Below are 20106 nucleotides of genomic sequence, written 5' to 3' on the forward strand. Positions count from 1 at the left end.
CTGAGAACGGGGCTTAACAAAGATTTTCGTAAACGTCATAAACGTAATGTTTTAGTTAATTTTTGGTAGTTTTTGTTAAGTTTTCATTGAAAGGGTAAGTACTAAAATAATTAATGTGTTTTTTTTTCTATAATTATTAATAATGAGCACTGATAAAAGATTAAATTTAACATTCCTAATTTTTTGAGTAGAAATTTGTCTATGAATTTATAAATGTAGAACTATATAGAATGTGGATAACATAGGAGGTTGCAACACTGCAAGGTTTAGATAGACCGTAGAGAAATCTCAGGTGAATAAACAAGTGGCACTAAATTTTTTTTTCAAATTTCCCGGAAAATGTCAAGAAAAATGTTTCGCAAAAAAAGCTTCATAGGCCTGTTTCTGGGGTTGAACTATGCTACCAGTTAAAATATTTGCACTTATTTCTGGGACGCCCTGTAGAACCTGTAGTAATGACAGAAAGAGCCAGTATACAAATTCTTTTCAGAGATTTCCAAGTTTTCTTCGCTAAAAATATGGTCCAGAGCTAAAGGTACTAGTTAGAGACAATAAGAAGCGAGTTGGTCCCTCTGCCATGTATGCGAGGCCTATAAAACTACTAGTTTTTGTAACTATTGCAACAATTTTTTTCGCAAAAACTACAGTAATAGACTAATCAATTTTATTGTATTACCGGTAGATATCTACCTAATAGAAGAAGACTAAACATTTAGATAATAGTTTCATCTTCTTCCAGTGGTTAAAATATTTTTTTTTATATTTAAAAGGTTCTGTTTGGTTTATTAGATATAATATGTTCGGTTTGGTTTAGTTTTTGTGAGTTGGCAATGTTTTATTTTTTTATTTTGAATACTAAAAATGTTTCGTTCGGTTAATGTAGGGTCATCAGGGCCAGTCAACTGAGATATACGACCTTGAACGATCTTTTTTTGGGGTAGTAATTTCCTGGGGCGCTAGATGGCGTATTTTTATTTTAATTTTTCTAGTTGCCTAACAATTGCGTACAAAATTGTTTTTATAGTTGCCTAAATAGGCCTATTAATTATTTTCTGTCATTGTTCTGTATGTCAAATCAGTTTTCCGTTTCCGGCTTCCTCCTTCCTCTTCAGTTGTGTTTTGCAATTGAACGGAGATGTGCGTTTCGCTGTTTTCTGGTTGTTTGGCTGTGTTTTCTGCAATCTTCATTTTACAATCGTGATTTTGTATTTTGAATTTTTTGAACTTTGTTTTGTGTTTGATTTTTAAGATCTTTATTAAAGGTAAGGTTTAAGTTAAAGGTCTTTGATTTATCTAACAATTTTATTTAATAATCCGAGAAAGTGAGGTGAGGTAACCTAACCAAGTCCAAATGTTTGTGAATTTTATTTTTTAACAATGTAATATTTACAACGCCATATATTTTTACAAAAAAATATTGATCAACTCCATATTTTTGTACATAAATTCCACAATGTGATATTACACAATTGTTCAAGTCCATAATGTAAAAAATACACGTAAATAAAACATTGTTTCTAATGGACGTCACTTTCTCTTGTATTCCAACGATATTTGTTATGTGTTCTTAAATCTGGTACTATAATAAATATTATACTTTTAAATCTGTTGTTTTATTTGTCTGTAAAATGTTTCATGGTATAATTTTCTGTAAATTAAAATAAATTATTTATTGTAGGTTTTTATGCACATAAAATGATATAAGCAAACCATTTAACACTTTACAATAGTTTAACCTGGTTTAACCTTTATATATAAATCCTTGTTTTTTACCATTTGACTTGTTTGCCAACTTGGGACTAATCAGATGACTACACATTATTTTGTAGAAATCTGATTGGCTCTAACTGGCGAACAAGTCAATACGTCTTGCTTAAAAATAAATTGCATCTATTTAAATTTGCCGCTACATTTGTTACTTTCCTGGGTGGCTAGATGGCGCCACTTCAAAATACAGATTACAGATTTCTTTACAAATTTGAAACCGTTTTGAAACTAAAAAATGCATGGGAGTTAGCGTTCTTCTTTAGTGTGTTCTGTGAGGGTCATCGCCAACCGTTCTCTACTCCAGAGAACAGTTCTCTTTTTGATCTCACTGTCCTCTTTTCCCTCATGTATTGAAAAAGTCCTCTTTTTTACATACCAAACTCAAAATCTAAAAAATATTCTTCTATTGCCACAATACTTTAAAAAACTATTAATCTATGTCTTTCATTACTCCCACTCGTTTGTACAGAAAAGAAAATGAAGAAATATTTGTGGAAGCGATAAACATGTTTAACTAATTTTATGTTTACTTATGAAAAAATAAATACGGCTTATGTTTTGAAAAAAAATTGTTGAAAATTGCTTGTTTTATTTTAACAAGTTTTGTGTATAAATATTTTTAAGAAAGGAAGAAAAACCATTAATCGTATACCGTTGACGTGAACAGGGATCGGAGTGTTTGGGCCGAGAGCTAATTACTCCGAACCAATGGGCACTTACCCTAGTATCCTACAGGCAGAAATCTACGCTATCGAGAGATGCGTACAACTTATCTTAGATAGGAACTATCGGAAACAAGAAATAGCCATCTTATCTGATAGTCAAGCAGCGTTAAAGGCGATCAACTCAGTATCAATCAATTCGAAATTGCTCAAAGAATGCATTGAGAAGCTGAATAAATTAGGCAAAGAAAACAAAGTCCTCCTACACTGGGTGCCTGCTCACCAAGGGATAGAAGGCAATGAAAAGCAAATAATCTAGCTAGGAAAGGAGCGAACACTCCACTAACTGGACCAGAACCGTTCTGCTTTCCAAGTGGTAACCAACTCAAGGCGGAACTCAAGAACTTGGAAGATTCCATCCGCAACCTGGAATGGAAATCTTGCAATGGTCTAAGACACTCGAAGAAGTTTCTGAGGGCTTATGATCAAGAAAAATCACAGATCTTCCTGGGTCTGAGTAAGAACAATCTTCGGATTTTCACGGGGTTTTTAACAGGACACTGTCTCCTCAATGAACACCTCAGTAGATTGAAACTAAGAAGAAACGGCGAATGCAGATTCTGTGGGGAAAATCTTCCCCACAGAATCTGCATTCGCCGTTTCTTCTCACCAGTACACCTCATCACTGAGTGCGCCGAGACGACAACCATTCGTGCCATGAATTTTGGTACGACTGATATTGGAGATGGAGAACTACCCTCTATAAAACCGTCCCAGATACTGGCTTTTGTCTGTCTGGGACTGTATGATGAGTTATGATTCAAGAAAGGGGGACACAATGGATCTGTAAGGTCGAAGTGATTAGCCCCCCTCCCACTCATTCTAAATTCAAAAAAAAAAAATACCGTTGACGTAACTTTTTGGTGTTTGTGGTGTTAAAAATGTTTCACCTGTGCCTCTGTTAGTTGGCAACCCTAGGTTAATGTGTTAATAAAGTAAATATGTATTAAAAATGTTGCTTGTTACTGTTTAGCATGCTAAATTTTACAATAAACTTTTAATTTATAGAATAGTGAAAAAATATAAATACGGTACGGAATACGGTCGTGTAATTCGAATGTATGCGCCTGCCAGAGGGTTAAGATGGTTTCCACTTGGGAATCTGAACGGTTTTGGTCCAATAGTGGAGTGTTCGCTCTTTATCTAGCTAAATCGTTCCGCTTGAATATGTAGCGGAATTTAATTACCTCGGCAGTTTGATTTCCGAAGAGGCCAATATCGAATTCAGCACAGGATTAGCAGCGCCTCAAGAGCATTCTGGAAATTAAAAGATAGGGTTTTCTATAATGATGACTTGGGTACAAAAACGAAACTTGCAGTGTACCGAGCAATTATAATCCCCACCATGTTACTTGGGAGCGAAACCTGGGTGCCGTACCGCCGACACATGAACGCATTAAACAAGTTGCAACAGAGACACCTTAGGCAACTCTTAAGAATCTGATGGTTCCATCGTGTCTCAAACGTATCGGTCCTTGAAAAAGCTAACTGCGAGAGTATTGGAGTCATGGTTACAAAATCCCGCTTAAGATGGGCTGGTCACGTATGCAGAATGCAAGAAAACCGCATACCAAAATCTCTTCTTTACGGTGAGCTTGTAGACGATAAGAGGAGGCCGACTGGACAAATATGCAGAATGAGTGGGAAGGCGCAGCTCACAATAGAACTCGATGGAGAAGAATTGTAAACTCAGTGAACAGCGACAACCAAAAAGTAAAGAGGCAACAAAGCAATGAGATTTTTGAATGTCCGGAGTGTGGTAGTCAGATAACATCACGTATCGAGCTTTTCAGTCACAGAAAAGCTCATGAAAGACAACGCCTTGTGTGACCATCTTCTGATGCGTGTCAAATACTCGTGAGCGAGTAATGGCAGTATGTATGTAGATCGTTCCCTTTTACATTACCTTCTATTCGTTTATGGGCACCCAGAATAGGAGGACTTTATTTTCTTTGTCAAATTTGTTCAACTTCTCAAAAAAAAATAGAAAAAATCGAACTCCACCCGTAGCTTCGCGTCTATGCTAAATGATTTTGTAGAAACCCGTTAAATAATTATTTAAATAAAACATACGTGACGTGAATTTTATCTATAAAAGTGATTCTATTAACGATTTCGATTGTTAATGGAACTAATACCTTAAACAGGTAGGTATCATCAGTATCTCTGTTATTCTTAGTAATTGGAGATTACAATAACATTTTTTTTCTGGATAAACCGTAATAATTGTATTAAAAACAAAAATAGATATTATTGAATTTGATATATCTGGTCTTTGGAATCAATTCGAAGTAATATTGGAGATTACTTTTTAGGTTTAAGTAAATATAATAGCTTGTAGAGTGTAATAAGATATTAATATTTAGAGATGTAATAAAAAAGATTTCAAGATTCCACACTAAAATTATTATTTTATCTCGTATTTTCTTTATATGTTAATTTACTGTTATAATATCTTAATATTAATGGTCATATGTTAATTAATGTTAAATATGAACACGCGTGGAGATATGGAGTCATATCAACCATTATTAACCATTAATTCAAACCATATACTCAGGTCTACAGTCTCTTGAAGCTGTGAAAAAATCAGACTTTTAAGTTAACGTGAAAAAAAGATACGGCCGTTTATGCCTCAAAAAACGTATATTTCGACACTATGAAGGGAATCAAAATTTATAGAGTGTTTTCCGTTGACCTAGAGCTATGAAAGTTAGCAAGTAATACCGTCTGATACTACAAGTATAGAGAAAAATCTGAAAACTACACGTCAGTAACTTTAATTGTGGTTAAACATGCTTCTGTTAGTTTTTTACGAGAAAATACAAAGTGATCATTTCAAAAATTCCATATTAATAAAAGCTGACAAAAAATAAAGATGTTTGCGAAAATCAACTAGATATATTAGACTATGTTCTGACAAATGTTTTTGTCCTCGATCCAGACCAAATGTAAATTCATCAGACATATCACTGTCGCTCCAGACTCTGGCGAGGATACAGTGGCGTAACTGGAAATTTTTGGATCCCGCGGGACATTCGACATTGGGCTCCATGTATTACAAATTAACAATACTTTTAAAGCCAAAGTTTACAGGAAGAATTGTCAGCTCAGGAGCTTCGAATACCCTAAAAAGAAAAATTCCACTCCTCCAACTTCCAATGGATGAAGTATAAGGGTGCATTTATGTTGAAGCGGCGATAAACGATAAGAGCAGCGATAGTAGCGAAGGAAAGAATATTTTTATATTAATTTATATGTATGTGTTTATATTGGAGCAACGCGTCGAGACACGGTTGGCAGTTGAGCAACGATAAGAGCAGCGCTAATTCACTGCTTTTATTGTTTATCGCAGCTCCAACATAAACGTACCCTAAGACACACCTCACTATAGTATTGAGCAATAAAAACGATTGGAAGAGAGGAACGCTCGGTTTGCTCATAAGGTAAGAGACCATTCCATAACGTACTGATGCTTCCAAAACCAAAGCATGAATAGACATAGGAGTATTTGGGCCGAAAACTAAATACTTTGAACCTATGGGCACCTACCCCAGCATCTTTCAGGAAGAAATCGACGCTATCGAAAGATGCGTACAACTTATCTAAGATAGGAACTTTCGGAAACAAGAAATAGCCATCTAATCTATCCGATAGTCAAGCAGCATTAAAAGCGATCAACTCAGTAACCATCAATTCGAAGTTGGTCAAAGAATGCCTAGAGAAGCTGAACAAATTTGGCAAAGAAAATAAAGTTATCCTATTCTGGGTGCCAGCACACCAAGGGGTATAAGATGAAGGTAATGAAAAAGCAAACGATCTAGCTAGTAAAGGAGCGGACACTGCCCACTAACTGAACCAGAGCCGTTCTGCTTCCCAAGTAAACCAACTTAAAGCAGAAATCAAGAACTTGGAAGACTCCATCCGTAACCTAGAGAATGGGAATCTTCCAACGGTCCGTTGATTTGTAGACCATTGATTTGTGTAAGGACAATCTTCGGATTGTCACAGGGTGTTTAACAGGACACTGTCTCTTCAATGAACACGGAGAATGAAGATTATGTGGGGAAAATGGAGAAACACCAGAACATCTCATCACTGAGTATGCCAAGACGACAACCATTCGTGCCATAAATTTTGGTACGACTGATATCGAAGACCAAACCGTCCTTGTCAAAGCCCTGAGGCTGTATAATGAGTTATAACTCAAGAAATGCTGACACAATACTGCCGTATGCCGCCGGCAGTTTAAAGGCGGCAAGTGACCTAACAATAGTTTTGAGGAAAATGGCAAAAACTTTTTCAATGTTATACTTCACTAATATAAATATATACATTCGATTTTATTGTTCAACACTAATTGGAATACTGTAGTTATTTATAGGCATTTTTAGACAATAGAGCAAGTTCTGTTTAAAAAAATATTCTTTCTTGTCTCGTTTTCTGTATTGAATTCAGTAAGAAGTTGAAGTTAAAAGGCGGCAAGCGACAAAAAACTGTTCAAATGCCGCCTTTTAACTACAAAACCTTTGACGTGCCGTCAATGATACTTAATAGGACTTAATTATTAATAAATTTAACTAATTCTAATTATTATTAGTTTGGTTTTTGGTTACTTAGTTTCCCACTTTCCAACGAAAGATATGAAATAGAAAGAGATTACATTAGGAATGTAGCTGAGTGTAATGGATATTCTCCTTCGCTAGTTGATAAATTAATTAGAAAACGTAGGTATAGGTTAATAATTTCTGAAAATTCGACTTTTCAAGTGGAGAAAGATACGTCTAAATATTTTTCGGTACCGTTTGATAGAGAGTTATCCCGTGGTCTAAAAGGAATTTTTAAGAATGTCGATTATAAATTTGTGTATAGTGCTAATAATAAATTACAACAATTATTAGGTAATCGAAAAGATGAAACACCTCCAATAGAAAGGTCGGGTATTTATGAAATTTCTTGTAAAGATTGTAATCAGAAATATGTTGGGCAAACTAGAAGATCAATATTAACTAGATTTAAAGAACATTTAGCTCAGATAAGATATGGTAGACCGGATAAATCTTGCGTTGCCGAACATATTGTTGATAATGAACATTGTATAGATCTTAATAATTTAAAATTAATTAAACAAGTCTCAAATTACAGGCAATTAGATGCATATGAAAGCATCAGAATTAATAAATGTAAAGATAGTATGAACAGAGTCAACGGTCCAATTCCTTCAAGTTCTTTGTTCCTACTACTCTAGTGGCGGAAATCTAACTGTTACGCTCAGTTGGCTCTGACTCGGTTGGCTAGATTTTGCCACGCCCACTCACGCCCACTCGGTGCCGAGTATATAAACGCTCAACTTGTAGATTGTACTTTAGTTTATAATCATCTGCTGATGATGCTAACATGGTTAGCGAAACGCGCGTCCAGTGTAAAATAAAAGTGTTTTGGTGTATTGTGGTGATTTAGTGTTTTTATTTTGCTGTGTAACACCAAAGGTTCCAACCCTCAACTGTAATTTACCTTTGTACAAAAGCCAACTATTATTACAATAAATTATTATTATTAATTTTATGTAAGTTCTTTAAAAATGCGATGCGTGCTTGGATTCGCAATCGACTAATTCATACTCTCGCGAAATATACCGCCTTTTTGCTACCAAATTTACGTCCGCGTAGTGATTTTGACCGTTAAAAAAGGCGCGATAGTCACATACCGCTTTTTTACTACAAGTTTTGTGACGTATTTCACGATCTTATTTAACGATAGGGTGGTATTAAACAATGCCGCCTTATAACTTCAAGTTTTATGCCGCCTTATTCCTACAAAATATGCATCATTAGGCAATTATTTTGTAAATATAAATGATATATTTGCAATAATGCAACGCCTTTTAACTTAAATATTTACACTTGCCGCTTTTTTGCTTCCAAAATGGTGACGTTATGTTACTTGCCGCTTTTTAAAATTTCAAATGTCTTAAAAACAATTTTTGTAAAATATTTTTGTATATTTAGATAGAGTAGGGTCGCATCTAAGGCTTTCGACTGTGTAAATCATAATATCTTAATTAACAAATTCCAATACTATGGATTCAGGGGAGTGCCGCTCGAATGGCTTAAGTCGTATCTTGGCAACAGAAGGCAGCTTGTGAGGATTGATACGTCTATGTCTTCTTGTAAGCCTATAAAATGTGGTGTCCCTCAGGGTTCAGTACTTGGCCCTATTTTATTTCTGCTGTTTATCAACGACATTGCAAATCTAGACATTAGCGGTAACATCTGCCTCTTTGCGGACGATACTAGTTTCACTTGGAGCGGCCCAGATGTTACGGCACTATATGATACTATATCCAGTGACTTACGCACCATTAAATCTTGGTGCGATTCTAATCTCCTATGCCTCAACCTTTCAAAAACTAAAGTTTTGTCATATAAAAGTACTATACAACCTTTTGTACTTAATAACACCACTATTGACGTCGTGGACTCGAGATTCTTAGGACTTGTTGTGGACAACTCTTTAAAATGGGACTTGCACATCGAAGCCTTATCAAAGAAACTAAGCTCTGCCTGTTTTGCGCTAAGATCAGTGTCTAAGGAACTTAACTCATCAACCTCAGAATGGTCTATTATGCCCTTTTTGAGTCGCATCTTCGTTATGCCCTTCCATTCTGGGGTACTTGCTGCGCGACAAAATTTGATCGTATTTTCAAACTTCAAAAGAGAGCAGTTCGATACTTATTGGGACTAAACAGTAGAACTCACTGCCAGAATTTCTTTAAAAATTTCAAAATACTGACTCTTCCTTCCTTATTCATTTTTGAATCCGTTTGCTTAATCCGCAAGCACATATTCTCTACTCCGGAAAGGCCTTCTCACAACTATCCACTTAGGAATGCGGTGCACGATATTTATCTGCCAACCCCGAGCTCAGAACTAGTTAAGGGCTCAATACTGTACAATGCCAAGAAAATGTACAATCATTTGCCTTCGAATATCAAGTCACTTTCATTCTTTCCCGCATTTCGCAAAGCTCTGAAATCATACTTACTGGAGAGAGCCCCATATGCGGTCAACGACTTTTTTGTTGATGTTTAATCATGAACAATTTAAAATTTTAATTTTAATATTTTGATACTCTCACAGACTGGTTAAAGGTCTAGTATTTAATATTTTATAACTCTTGATTTTATGTTATTATAACATGATTTTATCCATTTACAGTTTTTGCTTTTGTAAAATTTTCTAGATACGCCTGTGTTCTGCAATGTCCATATATGTTTTATTTGTAATTTTATGACGTAATTTTTTTTTTAATTGATTTGTATTGTATGACATTTTTTTTATTATTTGTATATTTGTTTTTGTGCTTTTTTTGTTTTGCTTTGTCGATGAAGCTGTTCTGGCTTTTTGTACAATAAACCGTTGTTTTTTTTTAGTCTGAAAATGCAAAAATCTCAAAATTGAAAAAAATTCATTGGCCACCTTTTAACTGCCGACGGCAGAATATTTTTATAAGGTCGCGGTGATTAACTTAGTCCCTTCACACAATCTACAAGAGGGGTTAGAGGAGGTATAGCTACGCCACTGCCAAGATAGAAAGCGAATGTTTACCCTCTACTCTCTCCATGTGAAGAGGATTAACCAAATCCAAGTGAAATAAATCAAACTCCCGCGGAGTCAACTGTCCATCTCACCTACACGTAATCGAAGCAGACTTAATCCTTCGTGCGACGTCCATGGCGAATTGTGTATAAATTCTTTTGAAGGGGTGGCTTTTGGTCAGAAGCGCGTCGCAAACATGGGCAGAGTCACACTTACCAATTCCTTCGTGCTTCTTGCAGTCCTCTTGTACTCTGGTAAGTTTTGAGATATATCCAGGGTGATCCAGCGTTGAGATAAAAATCTTTATTAGGTTTTTTACCTTCGAAAACATAATTCGTATTTTAGATTGTTCTATATCATTTTAATTCTTTGTTATTTTGAATTATTTCTTCTACCCGTTTTTGGTGATAAAAAAAAACATAATTTATGGATACTATGGCAACCAACATAGGTATTAGTTTAAACTTACAAGAAAGAAAATCCAGAAAAGATCCAGTGGTTCTCAAAATTTTAGCAAAAAATATATTTTTTTTTAAATTTTCAAAGTAAAATAACTCCATTATTTTGGACTTATTTGAAAAACGATAAAGAGAAAATATGTTTCTTTTATCGAGATCTACCACCCCTTAAAGTACTTGCACTTATTTCTGGGACACCCTGTATACATACTTGTATAATTCTATTCTAGTTCTTTTACAAAAATTGAAATTCTTTTTTGTCCAGAAGAATTTTGTTTGTAATTTCTTAGTTAATTTTTTGTTTGTTTTGGTGTTTCTCCCTTTTGTCATAAATTTCGTTGCTTCGTTTTTTAATACTGTTTGGATTTTTTTTTATAGATTTCTTTTTCATTTTTTTTAATATTTAAATCCTTTCATGCTCTTAGCTATCCTTATAGGTAAATTTTGAGATATATACAGGGTGATTCACTGCTACGAAAAATCTACAATCCGCATTTCCATTTTAGAAAACAGAATTTTTATTTTTATTTCTATGAATCATTTGTTATTTTGAATTATTTCTGCTATCCTTGTTTCTTGCTAATGTTTTATATCTTATTTGACCATTTTACAGCCTTTTTGATTAATATACAGGGTTGGGCGATAGTGCGTCGGGTATATGCAGCTCCTAGAATAAAAATCTTGAGAATTTTGTTTAAGTACAAACCTAAAGTATGTACGAGGATGTATTTCAGGAAAATATTTTAACTTCTATAGCATCGAGCTCAAAAAGGTATGAGTGGATCGGGATGATTTTTCTTAAATGCAGGGTGTTGGGTATATTATTTTTTTATTAGATGGAGAGTTAAAAAATGAACATTTTTTGTATTTAAAGTATTTTAAAAATATTTAATGGTTTTGCAGATACACGCAATATTATTTCATCTTTTTCAACGGTAAAATACGAGAGAAAAATCATGGGGTGGCTTTGATAAAAATTTATTGTAGAAAATGCCACATGAAATATAAAACTGCGAATATCTGCGGAACCGTTAAAAATTTTGAAATACTCTAAATATAAAAAATGTTCATTTTTTAATTCTACATCTACTGAAAAAATAATATACAGTGTGTTCCATTTAAAAAAAAAACAAGAAAAGTTATTTTATATTTTAGAAAGTTTGGCGTAGAATTTGGAACACCCTGTATGATTTACGATTACTATATTTATAGCAAAGTAAGTATAGGCCATCTACAGTAAATATCTAATATAGTGTTGGTTTCAGGACATTTTTTATACTTTTAGTAATTTTTTTAAAAAATACCGAAAAATATATATTTTTTGTTTATTTATTAATATCTGTTTATTTATTAATACCTTGTTTATTTATTAATATCTATTTACTGATATCTTACGATTATGTAAAGTGATCTGAAAGGAAGCCAAAAATGCAATAATATACAGGGTGTTCCATTTAAAAAAATCATCACGATCCACTACACAGTTTTTTGAGCCACTCTATAGAAGTTAAATATTTTCCTGCAATACATCCTTATATATAGGTTTGCATTTAAACAAAAATCTCAAGGTTTTATTCTTGGAGCTACAGATGCCCGACGCACTATTGACGGGCCCTGTATATAAAATCTCGTCTCATTTTTTACCCCAGTCATAGAACGAACAGAATCTTCAGATCCAACAACATTAAATCTCCACAATGAGAAGGAAGCATCTCCGATGTGGTTTGGACCAAGAATTGGTAGAAAAAAGAGAAACCAAGAGAACAGGGGCTACAGAAACGATAGGGACCAATCTGGTGGTCTTATGGACATTTTAAGAAATGGACCTGTTCTGGTTATGTCCATGAGCGAAGGTATCTATTTTTTACAGAGAGCACATTTAATTCTGATTAAAACTATATTAATATTTAAATTAACCTTTTTTTTATTTTATATAGTTTATTATTCGTTCAGTATACTAACTCTGAATCAGTCAAACTGCTTCAGTGAGACTGACACGTGAGAACCCGTCTTTATAGCTTTTCAAATATCTCAATTTTTAGAATATTTCTTGACAAAAATCTTTATCCATAAAGCCAAGGCTTTAATAAATTTGTTCTTTTTTAGCTTCCAAGCAACGCGACTTCATTCCAAGACTAGGAAGAGAATCAGCAGAAGCAGTACCAAAATGGCTGGACGACTCGGAATTTAGCGAAGGGGAACCACTGTCCACAAGGAACACGAACCCTTATACTCCCCGTTTAGGGAGAAGTAATTTTTCTTTGTTTTTCCCCCGTTTGGGCAGAGAACTTGAATGATATTAAAAGACATGATACTACCCATTGCCAATAAAATTGATAACGACTTATATGTTAACTCATATTCTTATGAAACTTTAATAAAGACTTCTAATAAAAACATATTTTCTCTATTATTAACTACTCGTTTACCCGACAAATCCTTATCGAGTAAAGTAAAAAAATCCTAAACTCCATCCGCAACCTGGAATCATCCAACGGTCTATTATACCGGGTGTTGCATCGTCGGACGGGACATAGGAAATTCCATGTAAATTTTAATGGGGTCAATTATTGACTTCCCTGATTATTTTAGAGAATAATTCTATTTAGGTTTATTGAGGAGCACTAAAACCCACATTCAAAAGAATAACTTTAGATATTTTTGATTAGCTCGTTTACGAGTTATCGCCGATTTCTTTTTAAATATTTCTCCTTTCTTATGGCCCTGTATTTACTTATGAGCACCAGTCAAGGTAAAAGATAACTGTCAAATGAAGTTGTCATTTCAGAAATCTACCTATTTAGTGCTTTATTATTATTGAAAACCTATGTTGAAAACTCATTCCTACATCGGAAATCTTAAATTAAAGTAAAATAAATTAATCAATTACAAGGTTAATTATAGTATTATTACAATATTCAATAACTTATTAATTTAGGTACTATTAAATTGTTATAACTTTAGGATTTAAGAAGATGTTCAACTATTTCTCCATCGACTGCTAGACAATAACCCAGGCGATCATAAAATTCTCTTCTTACATTCGCTAGTTGGTAAACTGAAATTCTATTGCATTCAGCAGAAATAGCATTTTTAACTCGTCTAGATTTGGGTATTTTTTATCCTTGCATATCCTGTTTTTTAAATGGCCCCAGAGAAAGAAATCATTTGGCGAAATATCAGGAGACCTTGCTAGTCAATTTACTGTATGATTTAGGCCAATAACGTTTGCGTTAAAACTATTGTCTAAATATTCCCGAACAGCCAGGGTACTATGTGCCGGGCAGCCATCCATTTGGTACCAAACTTCCTGATTTTCCCTAGCGGTATCATGTAAAGCAGGTAAAATATGATTTTCGAGTAGTTCCAAATAATATTCTGCATTTAAATTTCGCGTAAGAAATAATGGCCCGATAATATTGTGTCCGAATATCCCTGCCCAAACATTTACTTTCTGTGGATATTGCGTCTTTGTTTCGACAAACCTGTGTTGGTTTTCTTGGTTCCGATATCTATAATTTTGAACATTGGGTTCATTATTTAAGGTAAACGTGCATTCGTCAGTGAAACATATGTTTTTTTAAAAATTCCCTACCCGTGTTTGCTCTTTCCATCATATCAAAACAAAACGCCTGTCGCCGTATTTCGTCCCCATCTCGTAGCTCTTGGTGCTTTTCATATTTGAAGGAATAGTATTTATGTCGTTTCAAAATTCGAAACGCTGTAGTGTGATCTATTCATATTTCATCCTCAAGTTTCCTTGTGCTGATCTTTCCATCGTTCTCTTCCACGCACAATAAAACTTCCAAGTCGGTATCATTTCTTGCATCTGATTGGTCAAGCTTAATAGTTGACTGCTAGGGCTAGACACTTCTTAGAGGAACTAAACTAATGGTGGGGAGTGCCAGCCTTATGCCGTATGTTATCAGATCCGGACCTAAAGGAACAAGAGGAACTAAATAAAAGACTAGTTTACGTATGGATCAGTCAGCGTGAGTGATGCTAGCGTGAGGAGTGCCAGCCGTATGTTATCGGATCCGGACATAGAGGAACTATTAAAAGACTAGTTCACGGGAATCTATTAAGTCGGCAGATCCTCGATATAATACAAGGTGACGACGATGGATTCGGCCTTGTCTATTGCCACAGCCGGAGCGGCGTAATTACCACAGGAAATTGTGGTGGATACTGTTTTTGATTTTTACTTTGTTTTTTAAATATTTTATGGGAATGTTTCACTTTAGGTCCCTAAAACTAAGAAATATCTTATAAAACGAAGTAGATATTTTTAGACAAAAACAAAAAGCTTGAAGTGAGAAAAAATACATTTTTTCGTAAATTTTTCGTATTATTTCCTCCAATTGATTTGTGATATAGTTTTTAAACTCTGATTTGAGTTTCTTTAATTTTTTTATCTGCTATAAAACTTACCTACAGTGGTGGACAAAAGTATGGAAACTTTTTTAATTTGTCATTTATGCTGAGAAATTAAAATATGAAATAAAACGACTTGTATAATCGTGACCTGCAAATAATTTCCTACAAAACCTAATACATTTAAATAAAAAATTACAGCTATCAAAAAATATATAAAAAATTATGAATATTTTCTTGGTCAAAAGTATGGAAACTTAAGAAGAATGTTTATTAAAATTCAAGATAATATAAAAATTACTAATATTTAGTGGAATATCCCTTTGAATTAATTACTTCTCTACATCTTCGTGGCATCGAATCGATCAATCTCGTACAATCTTTACTGGAAATGGCCGCCCATTCAGTTTTTAGCACTTCCCATAATTCATTTTTATTTGAAATAGAATGGCTTCGAATTTTCCTATCCAAATGGTCCCATAAATTTTCTATGGCGTTAAGATCCGGAGACTGTGAGGGCCAATCCATTAGTGGAACATTATGTTCATTTAACCAATTTTGAACAAACTGAGATTTGTGCTTGGGATCATTGTCTTGCTGGAACAACCATCTGAGTGGCATTTCTTCATCAGCATGAGGCAGCATATTATTATCCAATATGTCTTTGTACAAAAAACGGTCCATTATCCAACCTGAGCGAGAGGACCAACACCTGAGCGAGAAAAACACCCCCACACCATTATACTCCCACCCCCATGTTTTACTGTGAGCATCTGGTACTTATGGCTGTACCGTGTACCTTTTGGTCTTCGGATATAACGTCTCCCGTCACCACCAAACAGTTGAAACTTGCTTTCGTCGCTAAACAGTACATTCCATTTCTGATAAGACCAGGTGAGATGATCTTGAGCAAATTTAAAGCGGGCCATCCTATTTTTCTTTGATATTAGTGGTTTCTTCACCGCGACTCTTCCAAAAAGTCCCATGTCATCCAACCTTCTTCTCACCATGCGTGCAGACACCGATATTCCCCTTTCACCCATTTCTCGAGAAATGTCTGTGGATGTTTTTCTTGGATCTCCCATTGATATTCTCTTCGTTACTTTCATTGTCCTGTTGCACAACTTTCTTGGTCTTCCTGACTTAAAAGCTGTTGAAACGTTCCCTGTTTTATTAAATTTACGAATTATTTTCGAAACGGTGCCTTTTAAAATGTTTAAATTTTTACTTATTTGAATTTGTTTATAACCGCTCTTGTATAATTCAACTATTTTATTTTTTAAATCCGTAGAGAAACATTTAGACTTGGGCATGATGTTTATATTTATCTGAAGCAAATCGTACCGTTTATCAGCTTAAACTAAATAATTTTAATGTATTTATTTATGGTTTCCATACTTTTGGTTACACGAAATCTATTGTTCCCCTACAAAAACTGCTAAACAGATTTTTTTCGCTGTGTAATTTTTGGAATACTTTTATTTGCTGATAAGCTGTTCATTTATATTCCTGAAAGTTTAAGCATAGCAATATTTTCTGTGATATTTTAAAAAGTAAAAAGTTTCCATACTTTTATGTATATGTTTTTAACATATGCAATTACACGTCTTCCCAAGCAGCATTTGGACGTCGGGACAACGTTGTGTCACGCGACCAAACGTCGGGGCGCAACGTCGGCACAACCTCGTGCCAACCCTAGTCTGCACTAGTTTGGAGAATAATTTTTGGATCGAAACGACGTTGGATACCGACGTTGGCTAGAAGCCTAATTTAGTACAAACTGCAACGTTCTTTAAAATCCTAATTCACAGAAATACACAACTAATATGGCGTCTAAGTCGTGTTTTATCCTAAGTTGGGATAATTATAGTAAAAATATTACTTTTATGATTTAGTTAGAGACATATGTCAGATGGCAGTGAAGGAAAACAAAACAAAAGTATTTAAGTGTGGAGGATGTTTGAAGATCATAATTATTGAAACACTTTAACCGACTCTGTAACTCGTTATCCAAGGCAAAAAAGTTAAACGCAAACAACTTTATTGATAAATGTATTGTTTCTACTTTGAAAAATACTAATGGGCCTTAAAATTAAAGAAGTTTTAAAAATTTTCTTGAATTTTTTTTTTAGTAAAATGGGAATAATTTATTCGCAGTCGAAAAATTGTTTCCGCGTGTTTTTAGGGTCAAATATTTCAAGTTAATGTATTCAAAAGCAGGAATTGCTATTTTAGGAACGAAACATTTTCTTATTTAACAACATGGCGGCTTTCACTTTGTTGTTTTGGAGATTAAGATGGAGTAGTTCGAGTAGTCGCATACTGGACTAATAAAGTCGCAGTTCGGCCTTAACAGGTAGTATACTAGTCGCAAGATTGCCTAATTTAGTCATCCTAGAGTCTAGCTTGTGCCGCCCTCTATAATATAAATAAACGAGGGAGTGGATAAACTATCCACTCCGTAATATATGTCGATGTATATTATTAAATTTAGTTTTATATGTACCTTTCTTATATCCCATTTTAATTAAGTTTTTTTTATAAAAACAAAAACAGCACTGAACTGTCTGACTGAACAGAACAATGAAGTGGAAATTTAAAATTTAAGGTTATGGTTCAATACAGTTGCAAAAAGGTAGTGACTCGACGTCCTACCAACGTAAGAATAAGGAAATCTAAACAACGTTGGAATTAGTAAAACAGACGACGTTTGCATAACGTTGGAATAGGTCCTGAAACTGACGTCGGAAAACTCTGTATTGTCCAACGTTGTAACTACGTTGTCCGAATCACCTAAAGATCACTTAAGCAAAAAGGTTACAAGACAACGTTTATTCGACGTCGCAGAAGCTTCCTACTTTGCTGTAGTACTAGTCCAACGTCGGCACAACGTTATAAAAACGTTTAAATTTATTTTAATACCCAAGGTAGGGAGCTAACTATTTTTTGTAACTAATCCAACGTTGTGATTAGTAAACATGTGGTCGCAAGTCGTGAAAATGCTACTTGGGTTCTTATATTTCTTACATTATAAAAATTATAATGATTTGTATAATTTTGAATAGTAAACTGGGGGGTGAATAGTTCTGACTGAAAACGAAATCCATTAGCAAGCAACGGGGATGTCAATGTTAATCGGGAACTATTGTGAACTAAGGACCTAGTTCAAGGAACTATTCCTCTGGAGGAATTAGAACTAAGGAACTAGTTCCTCCCAAGGAACTAGAATTCCCACCTCTAATCGAGATCTACCACCCCTTAAAATACTTGCACTTATTTCTGGTAGAGATGGGCAAAAGTAACCGGTTTTTTGAATAACCGGTATTTTCCTCTAAAATAACCGGTTATTTAAAGGTAGTTTTTTTTTCACCAGTTAACCTAATAACCTTGCATTACGTTCAATAACCTATAGCCGGTTATTCGAAGAAGCGAACAGCACGGATCTTCCAGATATTACGACGATAACGGGAGATCCCGCTCCCGCTCCCAAAACGAAAATATATGACATCAAACATCAAATGTCAAAATTAAATCAGGCATCAGGCGAACCCTGATGATAATAATCAAAACAACAGCCGAATGGCCCTGACAGGTCAGGCCGTAAAACAAAGTACTAATGGCATAGACTACTACTAGCCACCAGCTAGCCAAGTGATACAAACCTAACTTCAAATAGATTCTCTAAATTCTATATTTAAATTTTAACCCACTTTAACGGATTTTCAACGGTTCTTCAAAAGTTTTCCATGGTTTCGCCTAGTTTCACCCACGTTTCACCGTAAATATATTTTATTTGTAGTTTGAAGTCTCTCTTGAAGCTTAGACTAAAGAATACAAAATTGAAGTTCAAGTAATGAATGAAGATAATCTTTCATTATCTATTCATTCAGTCTCCTTATTTTTTTTTTGGTATTTGATTAAAATAACTTGGTTGTAGATTGTAGAACTTGTGAGTTGTGTGGTTTATTTGAACGTTAAGTAATTACTAGTTTTAATATCATATACATGTCTACTCAAAAAAGTGAGGTTAGCATTTTTATTTAAATTCATTTTGTACATATACATATTTACATTGCTACACTCTCTATTTAACTATAACTAAGTTTATTATCTAAATTTGAAGTAGACCTATGGAGTGTAGAGGTAAGTAAACCTATAGGAAAACTAAATATTTAGTTTTGCTAGGTTAGGTTATTTGAATAACCGGTTAATTTGTGTCGGTTAATTTTGTCAAGTTATTATTTTTTAAAGATAATTCCGGTTAACCTATAACCGGTTTTTTACCAATAACCGCCCATCTCTAATTTCTGGGATACCCGCTGTTTATAACAATACACGTGATGCGTATACGCAAAGTTGCGAACGATGTCAAGAATAGGTACCCAGATTGACGCCGACTACCGGTAAGCGGCAAACCTGCTTGCACTGTGTTCGCACACTTTGCTATGAAGCGAGAGATACATTATGCTACAAAAAATAAGGAATGTTTCTGCCCATAAACAAATATACAATGTCGTCAGGCTTACTTATATTTACACATCACATTTACAATTAGCATTTGTTAAAATACTAGAAGATTACATCACTCATAGGCATATTTTGCCTTATGAACTATATTTTGATGACGACGACTTTACTTCATACGAAGCAACAAAAGAAACCAACAATAAATCTGAGGAGCCAACGCCAGGTCCATCATACAAAAGAAGACGATACAAATAAAAAAAAATCATAATATTCATTCACTTGATGAATTCCACGTTTCGTTTTGGGGAAATAAATACATATCACAGAGAAGTGTGCATGTAATTTTAATATGAACACCTTTAAGTTGGTAAATTTGTAGAACTAAACAAAAATTATGAAACTACCCCAATTTGTTCATGAACTGGACGCTATCTCCAAAAATAATGAAGCTACAAAAAAATCATGAGGAAAAGTTGCTTGTCCATTCATTATGAACAACTTTCATACGGGTCAATTTGCTGTAAAACAAACTTTTTGAAAACCACCCCAAAGGGCTCATGAAACGGCCGCTAAGTCCGGAAATAATGCGATTAAATATTAAATATATCTATAATTAAAAATTATTATATATAATATTAATAATAAATAATGCGAAAATTTAATCATCTAATTTTGACACAAGGGGTCGCGTTCATTGTTTTCAAACTATATTATTAGACT

At 34.3% G+C, this 20106-nt stretch overlaps 1 protein-coding gene across 1 annotated transcript; it reads left to right on the top strand.

Moving 5' to 3' along the window:
- Positions 1-10028: 10028 nt before the first annotated feature.
- LOC115877239 (PBAN-type neuropeptides-like) lies at positions 10029-12937 on the top strand. Its single transcript, XM_030893393.1, has 3 exons — positions 10029-10341; positions 12195-12398; positions 12652-12937. The coding sequence occupies exons 1-3, from the start codon at positions 10284-10286 to the stop codon at positions 12840-12842; spliced, it is 453 nt and encodes a 150-aa protein (XP_030749253.1). The 5' UTR covers positions 10029-10283; the 3' UTR covers positions 12843-12937.
- The last annotated feature ends 7169 nt before the right edge of the window (positions 12938-20106 follow it).

This window comes from Sitophilus oryzae, unplaced genomic scaffold, assembly GCF_002938485.1.
Source record: "Sitophilus oryzae breed Bouriz unplaced genomic scaffold, Soryzae_2.0 scaffold_1442_pilon_pilon, whole genome shotgun sequence".
Taxonomy (NCBI): domain Eukaryota; kingdom Metazoa; phylum Arthropoda; class Insecta; order Coleoptera; family Curculionidae; genus Sitophilus; species Sitophilus oryzae.

Coding starts and splice junctions, on each gene's coding strand:
- LOC115877239 (XM_030893393.1), top strand. CDS start 10,284: ATGGGCAGAGTCACACTTACCAATTCCTTCGTGCTTCTTGCAGTCCTC. Junction 10,342..12,194: donor TGCAGTCCTCTTGTACTCTG/GTAAGTTTTGAG, acceptor TTTTTACCCCAG/TCATAGAACGAACAGAATCT. Junction 12,399..12,651: donor GGTTATGTCCATGAGCGAAG/GTATCTATTTTT, acceptor GTTCTTTTTTAG/CTTCCAAGCAACGCGACTTC.